The 19,155-nt window shown below is 40.6% G+C and overlaps 1 protein-coding gene and 1 long non-coding RNA gene across 3 annotated transcripts; one reads left to right on the top strand and one right to left on the bottom strand.

Annotated features, from left to right (window-relative positions):
* Nucleotides 1-1,729: 1,729 nt before the first annotated feature.
* Nucleotides 1,730-2,332, bottom strand: LOC143861611 (UPF0481 protein At3g47200-like). Its single transcript, XM_077372508.1, has one exon. It carries the CDS (start codon nt 2,330-2,332, stop codon nt 1,730-1,732), a length of 603 nt encoding a protein of 200 aa, XP_077228623.1.
* Nucleotides 2,333-10,829: 8,497 nt separating this feature from the next.
* Nucleotides 10,830-15,571, top strand: LOC143861820 (uncharacterized). 2 transcript variants are annotated; one of them, XR_013240029.1, is made up of 2 exons: nt 10,830-11,539; nt 15,072-15,571. It is a non-coding gene; the product is annotated as an uncharacterized LOC143861820 (long non-coding RNA). The 2 variants fall into 2 exon arrangements; XR_013240030.1 differs by having other exon boundaries at nt 15,132-15,571.
* Nucleotides 15,572-19,155: the final 3,584 nt, after the last annotated feature.

Consider the following 19,155-nt stretch of genomic DNA (forward strand, 5'->3'; position numbering starts at 1 on the left):
CCTCGGACCATCCAGCTCGGCTCTTACGTCACTGTCATATCTGTTAACCGATTTCGGGCCTAACACCGCTCTTAATTTATTTTTTACTGTTCATAATTTTTTACTCCTCTTATTTAACTTTTACTACGTTGGTTTGGACATATCCAACGTAGGCCTCTGGATGCTCCGGTGAGAAGAGATGACTCGTGCCAAATTGAGGGAGTAAAAAAAGGTAGGGGTAGACCGAAAATAACATGGGTAGAAACAGTGAGGAAAGACTTGATAGCTACGAACTTAATAGAGAACATAACCTTGGATAGGATAGAATGGAAGAAAATGATCCACGTAGAAGAACCCAACTAGCACCAGGATTAGAGCCGGATAGATCCCTTTTACCATCTTCATGAATTTTTTTTTCTAAAGGATTCATTTAGCCGACCCCAACTAGCTTGGGACAAGAGCTTTGTTGAGTTGAGTTGAGTATTCTTGGACATGTAGTACGTATCTCTTGATTAATTGTGGTGGTAATGAAAATGGGATTGCATTTTTCTACTAGTCTTCTTCTACTTTTTCTTCTTCCTTTTGTTCTTCCTCTTCTCCCTTTACTTGTACCTCTTTTTACTTATAAAGAACACTTATCCAAGTCTTCATAGAGAAAAATCTGACGGCATACAAACATATTATGTCATAAAAAGAAGGAAAATAGAAAAAAATCACTACAAAATTTCATTGAGAATATAAAAAGAAGAACATCAAAATTGATGTGAAAGAAGATGAAGAGAAAAAGAAAAGAAAAACAGATATGATAGAAAGAAGACTGGGAAGAACAAGAAGAGAAGGAAATTATTTTTAAAAAATTACTATTTCACATCACTTTTTCTGTTCTAAATTTATTGCCATTGTTAAGTAAGAGTTACTTGTAGTAAAAAATCAAAATAAAGTTTTCCAATGAAGATCAAATTTACTACTCAAAATGTTTTACTCCTTTTATTTAACTTTTACTACTCTTGAAAAACCCAAAAATTCTTTCCGCTAAAGAAATTTTTTACCACTGTTAAATTTTTTTTTTTATTGCGTGTCCTTAACTTTTTATCGCTCTTATTTGAATTTTATTGTTGTTAATAATCGTGAATAAGTATTTTCAGCATAATAAAATTTATCTTTCTAAAATACACCTCAGTAGGCTGAATTTTACCTCCCTGAAATTATTTTTAACGGTCTTAATTTTTTACCCTAGCTTTTTAATTAAAATTTCAGCATGCTAAATTTATTTTTACTATTTTTATGAAGCTTATTTGAGCTTTCTAACCGAGATGAAATTCATTTTATGGTTCCGCCTTCATTTTTACTGTCTTTCCAATTCATTTTTTAGAAAGCTTGAACCGACCTTTGGGGGTTCCATGCAAAAGCAAAGATCCCACAACAGAAAACTCAGAAGATGTGGATGGGCTTACAAGGGCTTGGGCACCCCCCATTTAACGACTAGCTTTTAAGGGGTAAAATTTTCTAAATAAAATAATGCAAAGATAGATCTACGAACACAATTATAAACGATTCGTTTATATACATTCAGGGCCTATTTAGATAACACTAGAATCCGTTCTTATTAGCAGGTAAAGTTATTTCAAGTTAATCTACTAGATTACGCACAAATTTTTTTTAGAGGTATCCATCAACAGAGGTCGTAGGTCTATCTTAAAATTAAAATGCTGCTAGAAACAAAAGGGGAAAAGAATGAAAGAGAAAGCACTCATGGCTTTAGACTAAGCCTCACCTCATCTACCGTCTTCCCCCATGCAGTAGCAGCCAATGTTGTAAGAACTATCAGAGGCACTTGGTTTTCGATCTTCAACATGTCTTGCATCATAACATCCTTGTTGTTTAATATTCCTTGGGAGCTAAAAATGGGGTCGTTCTTTTCATGATCGGCAATCCGTCCATCTAAGATTTCGAACAAGAAACATCCGTCGACGATCATGAGTTGTAGGAATCTACTTGTATCTCTCCATTCTTCCTCCAGCATGTCATATGAACCCATCAAGTCTTCTACAATTCCTTTTAACGCCTCTACGAAAACACTTAATCTTTTTTTTGTTTTTTTGCAGAAGTTATGTAGAGCTCTCTCCTTGTGTTCTTCCATTGCCTTCAACTCTGGAGTTCCGTGATGATAAGGACCCAATGAAACTAATCGTGGCTCGTACACCTTCCTGTTGAGATTTTTGATGGAAGTGGGTACTCTGTATATCGATTGTTTTTCCCAAAGATTGTCGTTCCTATTGTCCAAAGACCTGCCTCGCTCTTCTAGTTCGATGACCCACTCCCAATTTCCCGCTGTTGTTGCTTCTTCAACCATGGTTGCAATGATCTCAAGTCTCAACTCAACCACAAAACCATCAATTCCTCAATTTAACCATCAATTCCTCAATTTTGTTGCAGGATCTTATAAATTATAATAGAAGTGAGGCTAAATCGAGCTCCTTATATTCGCCCCGCTTCTTCCCCAGTCCACCCCCTATTAGTGTACTTTTTACTACTCTTTTTACGCTACATGGGGTTTGGGCCGGGGAAGAAAAGCGAGCGAATATATAATTTCCCAAAATTCAACAATGGCATTTAATTTTGGGCGATGATAAATTCACTCCCCCTGCAGGATAAGTCGCGCCCTTTGAAAGGAGGGTATGTGGCAGACTTTTCACTACTCCTGCAGGATAAGTCGCGCCCCTCTAAAGGGGGTATGTGGCAGACTTTTAACGCTTTTTAACGCCAAGGGGTGCAAATTATCCTACAGGGGATGTGATTTTATCATAGCGCTTAATTTTGGGTGATGATTTTTCGCAACTCCATAAATCGTACTCCCTTTAACGTGTTTTGACGTCAAATAACGTTAAAGCCTGCCCAAAAATCATCTCCCTTAATTTTTGGATCCTTGAAAATGATACATATGTAAAATCGAGGCCGTTGATCTCTTATACCATTATGATGTGATCCACATGATTGTTGCCCCATGGGATGCTTTCAATGTAAAGACAAAGGCTGAGATTATCAGATTCATTTGGCCAGGACCTACGTCCTTTCCACTGACAAATCGTACCAACCCGCGTGGGCTTCATTAATTTGTTGCAGTCCCATCACTCTCCGGCCTTTCTAATCTTTCGCGGGGACCCCTACCCGTTAATTAGAAAGAGATATTACAAATTTACAATCAGCATACAAAAAACTAGACCCGGCAAACGGGTAACCCGTGCGGGTACGGGTACGACCCGTACGGTTACGGACCCAACGGGTACGGGTAAAAAATACCCGCGATCCTGCGGGTAGCCATTTCATGTACCCAGACCCCACCCGGGCGGGTCCGGGTAAATCCGCCGGTAACCTAAATTTGGGATTGTAATAATTATTCTAAGTTTAACGTATGTGTTTTTTTCAGTAATTGCCATAACCTTATATATTTTATTGGATTGTAATAATTATTCTGAGTTTACTATATGTGTTTTTTTCAGTAATTGTCATAACCTTATATATTTTATTAGTATTTTTTTCATAATTTTACAATTTCATAACCATTTCTAGGTAATTTTTCATTTAAAACTTTATACTTTAGCTATTTTACTTTTTTTTGTGTAATGATTACTTTTTTACTTTTGCTAGCACATTTGCCATGGGGCGGCATCTTCCAGTTGGTAGCAAATTATTATAAAATAAAAAACAGATGAAAATGTTATCAACACTACTCTTTTCATACGAGCGCACTCTCACTTTATTAAAAGTATGGTATGGCCCACACCATAGGATGATCCAAACCGTCCATTAGATGGGCCATAGCCTAAATAGGTTATGCTCCAAAAATCATTTCCATAGGATGATCCTAGCCCTCCAATCTGAATGTTAGAGGGTTGATCCTAACCCTATATAGATCGGAGGGTTAGAATCAACTAATGGAAATAATTTTGGGGCATAACCTATTTAGGCTATGGCCCATCTAATGGACGGTTTGGATAATCCTATAGTGCAGGCCATACCGCACTTTTTATAAAGTGAGGAGTTCCCTCATAAAAAACAGCAGTGATGATAACATTCTCAAAAAAATTAAATAATACTGTAAAAATGCGGGTGCCCGCGGGTTGACCCGACCCGGCCCGTGTTTTTGCGGGTTGGGTCACCCGCGGGTTAGTTTTTGACGGGTCACTAAACGTAGACCCGTGCCCGCAAATTTGCGGGCGGGCCGGGTCAACCCGCGGGCACAGGTCGCTTTTTGCCAGGTCTACAAAAAACCCACCCCCCCTCTCTCTCTCTCTCTCTCTCTCTCTCTTCTCACTTCTCATAACTTGTTTTATTGTAATTTTGTTCTGTGAAATGTCTCTAATCAACGGTAATCGGCTCTCAGTTTAATCTGTGTTCGGAATAACTATTATGTGAATTAATATGGAGACTGGCATCAATGTTTGGAATAGCTATTATTTTCCCCATTTGCTTGCTAACTAGACATGTCACAGATACCAGTTCTGAATTTTATTGTAGTCAAGAGGTTTAATGTTTTAGACTTTTAGATTAGATGGTGAAAAATCTCACAATCAGGAATTTCAACTTAGGCCCTGTTTGGATTACAAGAGAAACATTTCTGATGGAAAATATTTTCTTGAGATTATTTTTTAAAATTTCTACTGTTTAGAGGGAAACAATATGATTATGGTTAATTTAGAGGGATATCTTCATAAATTGAAGTTTTTCTTAATTAAAAAAAAGAGTAAGAAATATTTTTCAAAGTTTTCCAAACAGGACCGTACTGTAGTCTTGAAAAAGTGGGTGATTGCAAGCTGGCATTTCAGCTGAACAGTAAGGCTCATTTACAAACTTTTCCGTACTGTAGTGGTGAAAAAGTGGTCCGTACTGAAGTCAAGAAATATTTTTCAAACTTTTCCAAACAGGTCCGTACTGTAGTCATGAAAAAGTGGATGGTACGATTGTAAGTGGATGGTCCGTACTATGTCTCTCGTTTACCAAGAATAACTCTAAAATATTCAAAAAATTGAGCTGTTATACAGGTAGTGTCTCTGTGTATTTTCCCTATGGATGAATCATGACAAAAAAAGATTTTCAGAACATGGCCCAGCAGATAAATGGTTAAGATCATTTTAGGCCCCACCTATAATTTTAGGTGATGTAATTTAGGATTTCATGTAAATTACCAAAATACCCTTCCTTTCCTTCTCTTCATTAATGAGAGGGTAGACGTGAAATTGATGAGGGATGGAAATCCCTGCAAAAACATCATGAGTCATGACCATTGACCAGGAGACCAGAATAGAAAAAGATAATTCATAAATAGACTCGAGGGGGCTGTCCCAGGTAAGAAAAGGGGGTGAATATATAACTTTCCAAAAGGGTAAAAACCCAGTTGGCAAACAGATTGAAGACCACGAAAGGAATTAAAAAGAGAAAAAAAGGACGTTGCAAGAGTGAGATTCTCAGCAGATGAAATAAAAAAACAAATGCTGAAACCATAAAAATAAGATAGAAAACTCATCTGCTTCTGCCTATTTGTTTGTTCAAATGATGTTTGTCTGATCTGCCTTTAGAATCCAAATTTCATCTCCCCCCCCCTCTCTCTCTCTCTCTCTCTCTCTCTCTCTCTCTGCGTTTTCCACCCATTTTCGTCTCCTACTTCAGACCAGATACCAATAGAAGATTTCTAGATTCATCAGATCTGAACAAATGAGCAGAATTTGTGAAGAACTCAAGTTGGAAAACTAAGGAGATTGTTTTTTTGTTGATATTTATGAGAAGAAAAGTCGTTTACCTCAAAAGAAAGTTGCTTTTTTGGATTTCTTGAAGCGATTCTAGTGAAATTGGATTTTTTAGGATTTTTTTTTAAACAAATGGCTAAAGAGAAGCTCAGTTCAAAAGGTCAAGCATGGTAAATTTTTCCCTATTTTTTTTCTTCCTCTTCTTTCTTCTTATTCTTTTCTTTGAAATCTATTGATTTGTGGTACAACCTATTTAGGCTGTGGGCCATCTAATGGACAGTTTGGATCATCCCACGGTGCCGGCCATACCCCCCTCATCAAAATTCAGTGATAATATTTTCCAAAACAAACTACTGTTTGAATTTGCAGGTGACCCGCGGGTTGACCCAGCCCACCCGCGGGCCGCGCGGGTCACCAAAATTCTGACCCGCAAAAATGCGGGTCATCTCCTGACCCGACCCGTGTGACCCGCACCCGCATCACCCGCGGGTTGACCCGGCCGGACCCACCCGTTTGCCAGGTCTACTGTTATTGGTGAAGTCTGATCTCAGTTTTTCCCTTCATCATAACATGACTCAGAACCCTATATACAGGGTGTGATATCAGGAGCAGCCATGAGGGGTTGTGAGGGCTTTTTATTCTCTTCTTTAAATAGTGGAATCGTTGGCTTATTGCTCAGCTGTGGATGTAGCCCATATCATTCTGGGTGGACCATGTAAATCTATGTGTTTTATGTGTGAATTTTCATTTATCTTTCGCATATCGTTATTCTGCTTCGTTGTTAATTCCTAACACATGCTGTACCCGTTACTGAATTTTATCAAGGTAGTGTACAACACTTTACTATACTAAATCCTCTTCATTGGCTGTTGATAACTTTTTCGGAATTGATCGCCCATCCTACTCAAGCAATTGATGCACTTCACTTTGCAGGTACTTTTTGATGCACTAACATATTCAAAGAAGTAAAATAGTGCCCCAACAAACAGGCAGTTCATTATGAAGGTTTAACATATCTATGAAGGTTTAACAAACAGGTCTCTCAATAATGAACTACTCTCAACAAAAATTAGTTTTCCCTTTGTTAGTGAGGGACCTTTTTGTCCCTGGAGTTAATTGTGGTTAAGGTTTCTTAAGAGAACCTGTAAATACTCTCTTTGAAGGCTTTATCGGGATTAGAAAGACTCACCAAAACCATTTCTGCCCTAGGAGAAGAAATTTGTGTGGAAGGAGAGAGGGAGAACAAAGGTGGAATGCTCTACAAGATCAAAGGTTTTGATTTCACATACATACATGACTCACTATAAGACTCTCTCTCTCTCTCTCTCTCTCTCTCTCTCTCTCTCTCTCTCTCTCTCTCTCTCAGAAGACAGATGGTACATTAGAAGCTCAGAGAGCATAGAAAGAACTATAAAAAGCATTACATTTCAAGCTCAGAGGCTATAATACATGACTTTATTATGAATGTTCATTGCAAAGAGAATATTAGAGAATAGAAGCACAGGCAAGGGATTTGCATTTAGTGATCATCCATCAAATATGGTTAAACAACTATAATGATTGTAATGTAGGGATGGTCTGAATGAGGGTGCAAACCAAAAGCAAAGCTCCTACAATGAGAGCTAAGAAAGTCTAAGGATTTTTGAAGTAAGTCTGCTTGAGGTTAGAACCCCACTCATCCACTTTTTCGTTCTCATGATGAAATAGTCATTCAACTCCTGATTTATATCATATCACCTACCCTTATATTTAGGTTTGAATCCCATGTCATTTTAATCTTTTGGATGAATATGGGGACTGCCTCATCACTCCATGTGGTTTCCATGACATTTATACTTCTCATCAACAAACTCACTTGGTGGGTTGCGCCCGCATGAAGATGCTCAAAGGCCACAAGATTGAGGAGCACTGATTCAGTGGTAGAGTGGATTCGAAATATAGGGAGACTGAGGACACCATTTTCGAATATAATTCCATTGAGGTTGTCGGTTTCACTCTTCTTCAACTCAACTTTTTTTTTTTTTTTTTTTTTTTTTTTTTTTTTTTTTTTTAACCCGGAAAGATAACGACCCCGGGGTGGATCGGCAAATTTATAGATAAAAAGTTGGGACCATACAAGAGGAGGGAAAACCTCCTAGCCATCAATACAGGAAGCCGTAGCCCTAGAAAGAGAGAAAGGAGGAGGGGAAGCCTCTAACTCGACAAAATAGCAATTAAAAGCCATAGGAAAAAGACAACAATCAATCCTTATAAGGGAGAGTGCCCTTAGATGATCTTGCTTCTGATGTTGGGAAGGCCAAGTGCATCACATCTTGCTGCCCCTCTTACCAGGCGAGGCATGGAGGCCCAGGAGGGATAGAACAAATTGGATCTTGATGAGCAGCCGAAGTTTGCAAGGGCATCTGCAACTGAGTTTCCCTCTCTGAATTGGTGTTTGCAAGTGGGAGACAAAATGCAAAGAAGTGGTTGAATTTCCTTCCAGAGATATTGGATTGCCCAAGGGATTTGCCCTTTCCCGTCGATGAGATCGATCAGAACTTTGCTATCAGATTCCACGATTATCTTGCTCATATTAAAGGCCATGCAACAGCGGAGCCCGTCCAAGAGTGCACGAGTTTCCGCAACCATGTTAGAGCCTTTCTCGTAGTAAAGAGAGAAAGCTAAGATAACCGTAGATTTTTCATTTCGAATAACTCCTCCTCCACCTGCTTCTCCAGGGTTCCCCTTCGAAGCTCCATCTATATTGAGCTTAAGAGTTCCTTTAGGTGGTCTCTTCCATAGAATCCAGCAATCCTTTTGAATCCTTGGACGGCAAGGAGAAATGCCAAGCTGGGACAGAGAAAGAACCTCTAACAAGTTTGGTTCCTTGAGAGGAGAATTGCTATAATCCAGGTTTCTGATACCCTCTGAAATGGTGCTGATGATTCTATTGGTGGAATTAGATTTTCCATCCATTCGTCTGCGACACCGCTCTTTCCAAATTTCCCAAGCTATGATGGGAGCTGTGAGGCTGAATAGATGGGCTGCTTGAGTTTTTCTTTTAGTTCCTGCTTTCCACCAACTTATAATTCTAGTCTTGATAGACTGAAATTGGATCAGATTGAAGTTCCAAAGGTTGGCAAACTCTGACCAAATAGATCGAGCTAACTCTCCGTCTATGAATAGGTGGTTCATGGTTTCCTCTTTATGGATCGAGCAACAAACACATTTGGATGGCGCCTGAATGTGCTTGCTTTTTATTCTTTCATCTGTGGCAATGGCATCCTGGAAAACTTTCCAGAGGAAACAGCTGATTTTTGGAGGGATAGATCCCCAGGTTGGTGCGGCCCAGTTCACATTGCTATTTCTAGTTCTGTTGACGATCCATGCTGAATTGGTAGTAAAGGTGCCTGATGGGGTGGGACACCAAATCAAAATATCTGGAGATTCATTCAATTGGAGCCTGGTGTTGAATAACACCTCAAGCCAGACTGTCGAGAGGTGTGGTTCAATGATCTCCATGTTCCAGCCCCCTGATGGAAGGAGCATGTCTTTGATAGTAGCAGTGATGTTTATGTCTTCTCTATTTTCAGCCAAGAAGAATAATGGGGTGCTACCCATCCAGAGATCAGCCCAAAAAGAGATGGATCCATTTCCAATAATCCATCTCGAATTTTGAATCCAAGTAGCTCGAACAGATAAGATTTCTTTCCACATTTTTGAACAACCACGAGATGGTTGAATTAAATTCAAGTGATGTTTTCTGCAGTATATCGATCTGATAAGGGAGCTCCATAACGAGTTGTTAGAGTGGAGGTGGTGAAGAGACTTTAATCTGAATGCTGAGCTGAGTTCCGAAAGGGATTTAGTAGCCAGGCCGCCCTCCACTTTGGGCTTGGATATACGGCTCCATGATACCCAGTGCATTTTGGCTCCTTGATCACTGCCGCCCCACCAAAAACTTGACAACAAGTTCTCTATTCTCTTTAGGACCTCTTTGGGAGGACACATTGCTGATAATGTGTGAATAGGAGTGCTGGACAGGACATGATTGATGAGAACTAATCTCCCAGCTTGGGAAAGAAGTTTACCTTTCCAGCCCTCTATCTTTCTTCTTATCTTCTGAATTAAATCATCGAAGAAGCTGGATTTCACACGCCCTACATAGAGAGGTACTCCCAAGTAAGTGATTGGTGGAATTTTATTAGTGAATCCAGTTGTGCTTGCGATAATTGTTCTTCTAGATGGAGAGGTCTTCTCAGAAACAGCAAAGCAACTCTTTGATTTGTTAACTAGTTGGCCTGATGCTTGTTCGTATTTACCGAGGAAGGACATGACTTGCTGGAGGCTATGTTTACTCCCATTTGAGAAGATTATGGTGTCGTCCGCAAACAAGCAGTGGGTGATCGGGATGCTGTCTCTGCACCTTTGAAAATATGTTGCTCGGCCGTCTCTAAAAACAGAGGAGAGCCCTCGGCTTAGAACTTCCTCTCCTAGAATAAAAAGGCAGGGCGACAGGGGATCTCCTTGTCTCAATCCTCGTGAAGATCTAAAGAATCCATTGGGCTCACCATTCAGAATGACTGAGAACCAGCAACTTTGAGTAGCCTCCTTGATAAGCTTTCTCCATTGATTAGAGAATCCAAACCTTTTTAGCACATCTTGCATGAATTTCCAGTTGAGTCTGTCAAATGCTTTGGCCATATCTATTTTTAGCATCACATTGCTGCCTCTTACTTTTTTCTTCAACCCTGTCATCATTTCTTGAGCGATTGCTATGTTGTCCGAAATGAACCTGCCTTTGACAAAAGCTCCTTGTTCTAGGGAGATTAGATTTGGCAATACTTTTGCAAGTCTTGATACAATAACTTTGGAGAAAATCTTATAACAAAAGTTACAAAGGCTGATGGGTCTGAAGTCTGAGAAATCTTTTGGGTTTTCCAACTTTGGGATCAATCAAATGAATGTAGATGAGTAGTGTTTAGATAATTTACCTCCCGCCAGGAAAGCTTTGGAAGCAGCCACTAGATCAGATTTGATTGTGTCCCAGCAAGTGGAATAAAAGAGCCCACTGAACCTGTAGACACCCACATTTTGCTTTACTTTAACCAACAATAACCTAATATATTGATCCATCCTCAAATTTTTTGAAAAAAACAAAATGATAAAGAGATGTACCTGGTGAGATGATTAGATCCGAAAAATTGAAAAATACCCTGATTAGTGAATTTAGTGTGTTAAATCCATGTGAGAACCCCCTCTATCATTGATTTATATGTTTTAGGTCATTAATATCTTGATCTGACTTTACGGATCATCAATCGGGACAAAATAAGCTAGGGTCACTTCATAGCCCGGACCCTGATTCCATTCCGAGACCCGATTTCCGTAAATCGTTAGATCAATGACAGATCTTGACCTGGGTCTCACCATCCAAAACCACCTAACCTCTCCTCTCATCCTAACCATCCAAACCTCACCTAACCTCACCTAACCTCTCCTCTCATCCTAACCACCCAAACCTCACCTAACCTCACCTAACCTTACCTAACCTCACCTAACCTTACCTAACCTCACCTAACCTCACCTAACCTCCTATCCCATTCTCCTATAAATACCCTCTCATCCCACCATCCAAAGAGAAGAAGAAAAAGAACCCCTCTCTTAGAAAATTCATCCCTCTCCCTCATCTCTTCAAGGGTTCGGCCATCCTTGCCGGATCGGGTGATTTTATACGTTGGGTGATATATATCAAAAGCGGTCATTATCAAGCAAGGAATCATCTTCAAGGAATTAACATCAAAGAAAAATCAAACACAAAGTGGGTTTTCAAAGAGGTAGGCATTTATTTCAATTCTATGTAGGGTCTGTTTTCATGCATATCTTTTACTTTAAAAGAAAAACCATGTTAGGAAGCATCTAGGATCAATCTTTACTCATATTCTTCTTGATGGTAGACTTTGAAGTTATACATGTTTCCCTCTTCTCTTAACCCATCTGGTCTTCATTTTTATTTTTCCCTAATGGTTCACACCCTGGTTCCCCCTGGTTAGCCTCTGGTTAGCTCCTGGTTGCACTCAGGTTCGCTGCTGGTTGCACCCAGGTTCGATACTGGTTGCACCCTGGTTCCCTGCTGGTTCGCACCCTGGTTCCCTGCTGGTTCGCACTCTGGTTCCCTACTAATTCGCACCCTGGTTCGCACCCTGGCCAGCCCCTGGTTATACTCTGGTTCGTACCCTGGTTCACACCCTGGTTCCCCCTGGTTAGCCTCTGGTTAGACCCTGGTTGCACCCAGGTTCGTTGCTGGTTGCACCCAGGTTCGATACTGGTTCGCACCCTGGTTCCCTGCTGGTTCGCACTCTGGTTAGACCCTGGTTGCACCCAGGTTCGCTGCTGGTTGCACCCAGGTTCCCTGCTGGTTGCACCCTGGTTCCCCTGCTGGTTCGCACCCTGGTTCCCTGCTGGTTCGCACCCTGGTGCACCCTGGTCCGCACCCTGGTTTGTACCCTGCTTCCTCCTGGTTAGACCATGGCTAGTCTCGGGTTTGCTCCTAACTTAGACCCAACTCACTAAACCCCATACCCATAAGCCTTAAACCCTATAACCATAGCCACACATCAACCCAAGCCATACCTTTGTCCACTCACTGAGGCACACCATTTATCCATAAATCTGGTTACATTAAATCTAACCCAGCCAGGCCACCTGCAGCTTAAGACAAATCGCCCCAATACAATCCAACCAAGTGGGATCCCAACCCAGCTCAACTGAGTCAACTCTAGCCAACCTCCCTAGTCGAGTTGACCCAACTCTCTAGTCGAGTATGCTCAACCTCTTTAACTGATTGGACTCTCCACTTAGTTGACTCAATCCAATTCCTTAATCAACCCATCCCAATGCAACCGAGTCGCATTCGACCAAGTTGCGGCCTTCCATGTCACAACCGAGTCATTCCCCTATTCTACTAATACCCTTTTACACCTAATAGAACATCCTCCCTTTTGCCTAACCAAGTCATATTCCAACACAATCTGAGTCGCATGTCTGAATCCATTTGGCCGAATCTCATAAGCCCGCCCATTTTGAATTCCCAAAATTCAAACCCTTGATGATTCCTATATGCTCAATTCTTTGATGCAAATTCCCAATTCCAAAATCCCATTGCTAAATCAATGTTTCTGAATCTCAAGTCCAATGCTCAAATACAAACCCGATTCCTGATCCAAATACCAATTCTGTTTTCCAAAATCCAAGTAACCTCCCCAGCGGAACTACGTGTGGTTTGATCCCCATCGCGGGGTACGTAGGCAATTTGGCACTCCCAAGTTCAGTCGCACCTTTCTCTATCTTTCTCATTCCCTCACACTATTTCATCATCTCTTCCATCCCTTTTTTCACTAACCTCGAGAATTTAAATCGATTTGTCTTGTGTCTTTCGGAACCGTTGGATCACGGTTTCCGTCGTAAGGACCCTTAGAGCCCAATTTAGGAACACCGGTGTCGTGTCGTGTCCTAAGTTTTAGGAAGTCTTAGGTTTTAGGAAGTCCTAGAGTTAGGAGTCCAGCCTCATCACGGACGTTTGCTATGTATAGCAACCGTGCCAAAGGTCTAGTCACACTAGTCACCCAATCTTTCCCTAGGACAAGCCTAGTAAACTAGGATGTAGGCAAACCTGCATTAGTCTAAGGGACAACTTGCATTTAGATAAGAATCATATAGCATCTTCGATGAAATCCTAAGATAATAAAATCCTCAACTTGAATTAAATAACTTCTCTTAAAGCTGTTGAAACAGTCAATCCCGTCTAGGTCGGTGTCTTAGTTGAGTTAGGCATATGTAACTTAGCTTAGGTGCACCGAACTACGTCGACTCTGATCCCAGTGAGGCTTGGGTACGTAGGCAGTTTGGATGTCTGATGGCATACCACCCGCGAGTCGGCACCACAAACAAATTGTGGTGTTTTGTATATTAATTTTCTTGTAAATGCTTAATCAAATCACTTAGGATTTTTCATGAAATTAGAATTCTAGGAGAACTTTCACTTAGATTGAATCCAGACAAATTAATAAATCAAGATACACATTTAGGATTCACATTGAAATTAGATCATAGGATGCATGTCACTTAGTTCGCACATTAACATAGAGTTGAATGAGCCATTTAAAATAAATTTAAAGGAGTTAGCTTTTGGAATCGAAGACCGATTATCGGGCAGGAATGGTGCATGTGGCGGATAACTCCCCATACCTTCCATTCTCGTAACCAGGTAGCGAGTCTAGATTTCTGGTTAATTATGGGTCCTAGATCCCACATCTAGGTGGCGACTCTGTCATTCTCTTTCGTGTGGAATTCGGATTGCCTTAGTGATCCCAAGTTCACAGGAAAGATTAATTCAAATCAACATTAAAATGCACACGCCAATCGCGTGGATACGAGAGACCAAGAGAGAGTGCGCGGCGGCTCGCGCCCCACGCCCCTCTCGTGGGATCCGGGTACCACAGTCTGGCGACTCTGCTGGGGATCACCTAACTTCATCAAAATTTCAAAAGATAATTCATTTGAATTTAATTTAACTGGCTCATAAAAACTCTATACTTGTTGGATTAGTTTGTCTTGTTTTATTTTCTCATCACATTTTACTCGAACTTAATCTAACAAAACCTGAAGGCATCATAGATTGCGCGAACTTATTGCACACACTTACATCACTTGCATCTAAACTCTTGCATCTCACGTGCACACACGTCCTATTTTAGGAACCCGGAGTGTTATCTAGCATGGTTGACTGGGATTTCATCACCTGGTGCCTCTGTGCTAGAGAAGCATTCCACCCTTAGCCTAGTACCTTTATGGTACGTAAACGGATCTCTTGTTCACGTACTGATACGCCGGACACTGGTACAGTATATCGAACAGGGATTCGCGCTAAGGGAACTCTTGGCCTTACCCCTAGATTAACCCACACATGCATGTAGTATACGAACACATGTACATCACGTGTGTGAGCCTAGTTTAGGATATCCTACCCATTGGTGTCTAGATTAGGCCGTGGTCCATCTTCCAATGGTCACGATCGGTCCTTAGATACACGAACAAAGTCATGAGTCGAGATTCTCTCTCCACTCCGATAGATTAGGATTATGGTTGATGCCTTCAGGTAACACTGATAAAATGTGAAAAAAAAAAATAATTTCCCTTTGGGGTTAGGATATAAATCCCATCATTTCCAAAGATCTCATAGGATTAGTCATTCATGATCTATCCGTTGAAAGCAATCTTATGCTATCTCATCTAATCTCTTGATCGTGCGTCTTTCATTCTTCTGTCATACAATTCGATCGTATCTTCATGCCATCCCCTAACTGGCAGGAGCAGAATCTCACAATTTTTTGATTATGCAATCTCATGATCTGATCATGCCTGGTCCAGATGATCCAATCTTGCTTGTATCCTTGGTCTCTTCCTCCTCTAGGGGCTACCTTTTTCAAGATTATTTTGCTAAGTCCTTCAGAGTTCACTCTCAGAATCCTTGAGCTAGGCGCATTCCCCTATGCGAATCAGTCATCATTGTCCAAAATTGAAAGTATCAGCCATGATGATGTTCAGAACGAACCAGCCTTCGCCGAGCCTTCAACGCCAAACAGTTGCAGCAGTTAAAGTTTTAGTCACTTACTATTTTATGTTGAGTCAGTCATCATGGTCAGTATAATTGTTGAGTCCGGTCTTACAGTTAAAGGTCAATGCCTAGTCCAGGCAAGTTATCTTCTGTTTCCCTTTCTTATTTAGAGTTGTGAATCCTGAGCATGTTCAGGATAGGTCGTCTGATGTAATAGCTTTTCTTTAAATAAAATTTCAGTCAGTTCCAAAAAGTTCACTTGTGTCTGTTCTTAAGTGTGCTTCTGATCTTAAAATAAGACTCCCTCCTCAAATGAGGACAAAATTGACGAAACTCCACTTGAGTCACAGCCATTACTTGAACGAGAGGAGGAGCGCCAATCCCAACCTTTCAAAGATGAAATTGAAATGATAAACACTGGCACTGAAACTTTGATTCAGTGAATGCCGATTGAAAATACATTACCCTCTAAAGAGTGTGAAGAATTGATAAAATTATTTCAAGAATAAGAAGATTGTCTAGAAAAGCTACAACCGATACCAGGGGCAAGACATAGATGGAAAGCTCAAAGAAAATGAAGAAAGTGAGAAGATATATGCTATACAAGGGGCATAGAGTGGAAGCAACTTTCATATTTCCAATCAATGACCTTGGTTCTCAAATTCATAACATAAAGCCAACAAATTCAAGATGAAAAGTTCAAGAGCAAACAATGAAAAGTGATCATCAGATATAGAGAGTACGAATCCATAGATGGAGGATGTCAAAGAACAAGTTTCGCTCTATGAAAGTCAAAAGCACGTATTAGAATCTTGAAAGAAGAAGATCCATTATCTCTTACCTGGAAATGCCGTCAAACTCCGCAAAAAAAAAAAACAAAAGAGAAAAATAATAATAAATAAATAATCAGTACCAGAGGGACTCTAGTAACCTGGATTGATTCCCAATTTGAACATCAGAAGGCCTCCTTTGGCCGAATAAATCCCAAAATCAGAACCCAACGTCAAAAGAATACCGGTTTGCAAACCCTTTGAGCCTGAATGAAATTTTATTGAAAACCCATCAAACTCGGGGCATTCGCCCCGAACTACGCGAGACCTGATCCCTACACTGGGGTACGTAGGCAACTCGGTTGAACCGAGTTCGGTCGATTCAAAAAAAAAGAAATACAATCGTTCCCGAAAAAAAAGGGACAAGTTCCAAAAGAAAAGAAATTCAATCGTTCCCAAAAAAAAAAGGGACAAGTTCCAAAAAAAAAAAAGAAATTCAATCGTTCCCGAAAAAAAAGGGACAAGTTCCAAAAGAGGAGAAGTCAATCATTCTAGAATGAAAGAAAAAAAAAAGAAAAATCAATTAACCTTCAAACAATTTATCTTCAAACTAGGGGCATTCGCCCTGAACTACACACGACCTGATTCCTACCTTGGGATATGTAGGCAACCTGTTCACAGGTTTGGTCGAAAATTTTGTTGAACCTTAAGCCATTCTTTGAAAAGCCCTATCCTACCTATGAAGTCCTTCCGGTGTTCAGAACTAATGATCTAGGTCTCGAGACACAATAAAAAAAAAATGAAAAAAAAAATGATGATGAATAAGAAAAAGAACGGAGTTTGAAGATCTGCTAGACTGAAAACCTGAAAGGGCGGTCTAGGCAAAATTTAAGATCATTCCCCTGCTAAGTTGAAAACCCGAAAGGGCGGCTTAGGCAAAAGCTAAGGGGATAGCCTGCTGGATCGAAAACCTAGAAAGGTGGTTCAGGCAAAAGTTAAGGCTAGCACGGTCCGCCAAGTCAAAAACCCTGAAGAGGTGACTTGGTCATGGTAAGAGAATCAGTATAAGAAGGCTACAGCCGGTATCATGACTGAAGATCAACTGAAGTTCAAGCAAATTCAAGTGATATCCTCAAAACTGGGGGCATTGAAGCTAAGCAATCTTAGGAGTCGTAATTAAATTCTTGAGGCATTACTGTTTCAAGGAAGAAGTCTAATGTTTACGATTTCAAAAAAAAAAAGAAAAAAAGAAAGAAAAAAGAAGCATTCCTCGAAATGATAGACTTACCAAATAAAACATTAACTAAGTCAAAAGCATTACTATGTCTGTCAGTGTCGTTAGTCAATCTTCGTCATTCTAAGTTCACTCCTTCAGAGCTGCTCAATCCTTTGAGTAGTGCCTTTCATCTAAGTTTTCTCTTTAGAAAGAGTCAATCGTCGTTCCTATGTCCAAATGATGTAACTGTCTTGGTGAAGGAGGCCCGACCTAGGCAGCTCCCTGCAATTATACCTGAAAGGGTTCAAGAATCTAGTCAAACAGCTACATTTCAAAGAAGATCAACTCAGAAGAGTTCAGAAGTAGAAACATCAGAAAGCCCAGCTTCCGTAAAAAGATCATACCCCAGGAAGGCACCTTAAGCTTGGAAGAGCCCCAGATGCAATGGTGGTTGAGCCAATTTCTCAGAAAGACGAACCATTAAAATTCAGAATCTCCTTCCAGTTTGTTAAATACTATCCTGGTCAAGAAATGTTTATCTAAACACCTGTCAAGAGGCAAATCCCACTTTTCCATGATTATATCCGAGAGAGCCATTGTTCTAAATTACCAATCTCAAATGTCTTGTTCAAGGTTTCAGTTATCAAAATCCCCAGAAGACAAGACCAACAGTCTCATTGAGAAAAATCTTGTTGAAGTTTCATAAAAGTGTTCCTAATCCATCCTTGTTACTAATGGTTCTTCGTTCATAAGGTTGGTCGTCTCATCATTCGTCAAAGTCTTGGTTTCCAATATCTTTACTGGGCACGATCTATAATGTCCCCGATTTCATTGAGTTCAAAAAAAAAAAAAAAAATCCAAAATTCATCAAATCCAATTCTACGTCAAATTCAAATTCATGAAAATCTCTAAATTCTTCGAGCCCGTTTGTGAACGGTGCCTCTTTTCTCGAGGCCATTTGGGAATGTTCTCGTCTTCTCCTTGAGCCCGTTTGTGAACGGTGCCTCATTTTCTGAGTCCATTTGTGAATGGTCTCATGTCCTCCTTGAGCCCGTTTGTGAATGGTGCCTCATTTCTCGAGTCCATTTGTGAATGGTCTCGTCTTCTCCTTGAGCCCGTTTGTGAACGGTGCCTCATTTTTTTGAGTCCATTTGTGAATGGTCTCGTCTTCTCCTTGAACCCGTTTGTGAACGGTGTCTCATTCTCTGAGTCCATTTGTGAATGGTCTCATCTTCTCCTTGAGCCCGTTTGTGAACGGTGCCTCATTTTCTGAGTCCATTTGTGAATGGTCTCGTGTCCTCTTTGAGCCCGTTTGTGAACGGTGCCTCATTTCTCGAGTCCATTTGTGAATGGTCTTGTCTTCTCCTTGAGCCCGTTTGTGAACGGTGCCTCATTTCTCGAATCCATTTGTGAATGGTCTCGTCTTCTCCTTGAGCCCGTTTGTGAACGGTGCCTCATTTCTCGAGTCCATTTGTGAATGGTCTCGTCTTCTCCTTGAGCCCGTTTGTGAATGGTGCCTCATTTCTCGAGTCCATTTGTGAATGGTCTTGTCTTCTCCTTGAGCCCGTTTGTGAACGGTGCCTCTTTTCTCGAGTCCATTTGTGAATGGTTTTCTATCCTCTTCGAGCCCGTTTGAGAACGGTGCCTCTTTTCTTCGAGTCCATACAACTATGGTCTCTTATCCTCTTTGAACATCATACATCTATGATGTCTCATTTCCTTGAATCCGTACAAATACGGTATTTCATTATCTTCGAGTCCGTACAACTATGGTCTCTTATCCCCTTTGAACATCATACAACTATGATGTCTCATTCCCTTGGAATCCGTACAAATACGGTATTTCATTAT

This window comes from Tasmannia lanceolata, unplaced genomic scaffold (genome assembly GCF_043159265.1).
Source record: "Tasmannia lanceolata isolate RefF3 unplaced genomic scaffold, GAP_Taslan_0.1 ptg000037l, whole genome shotgun sequence".
Taxonomy (NCBI): Eukaryota; Viridiplantae; Streptophyta; class Magnoliopsida; order Canellales; family Winteraceae; genus Tasmannia; species Tasmannia lanceolata.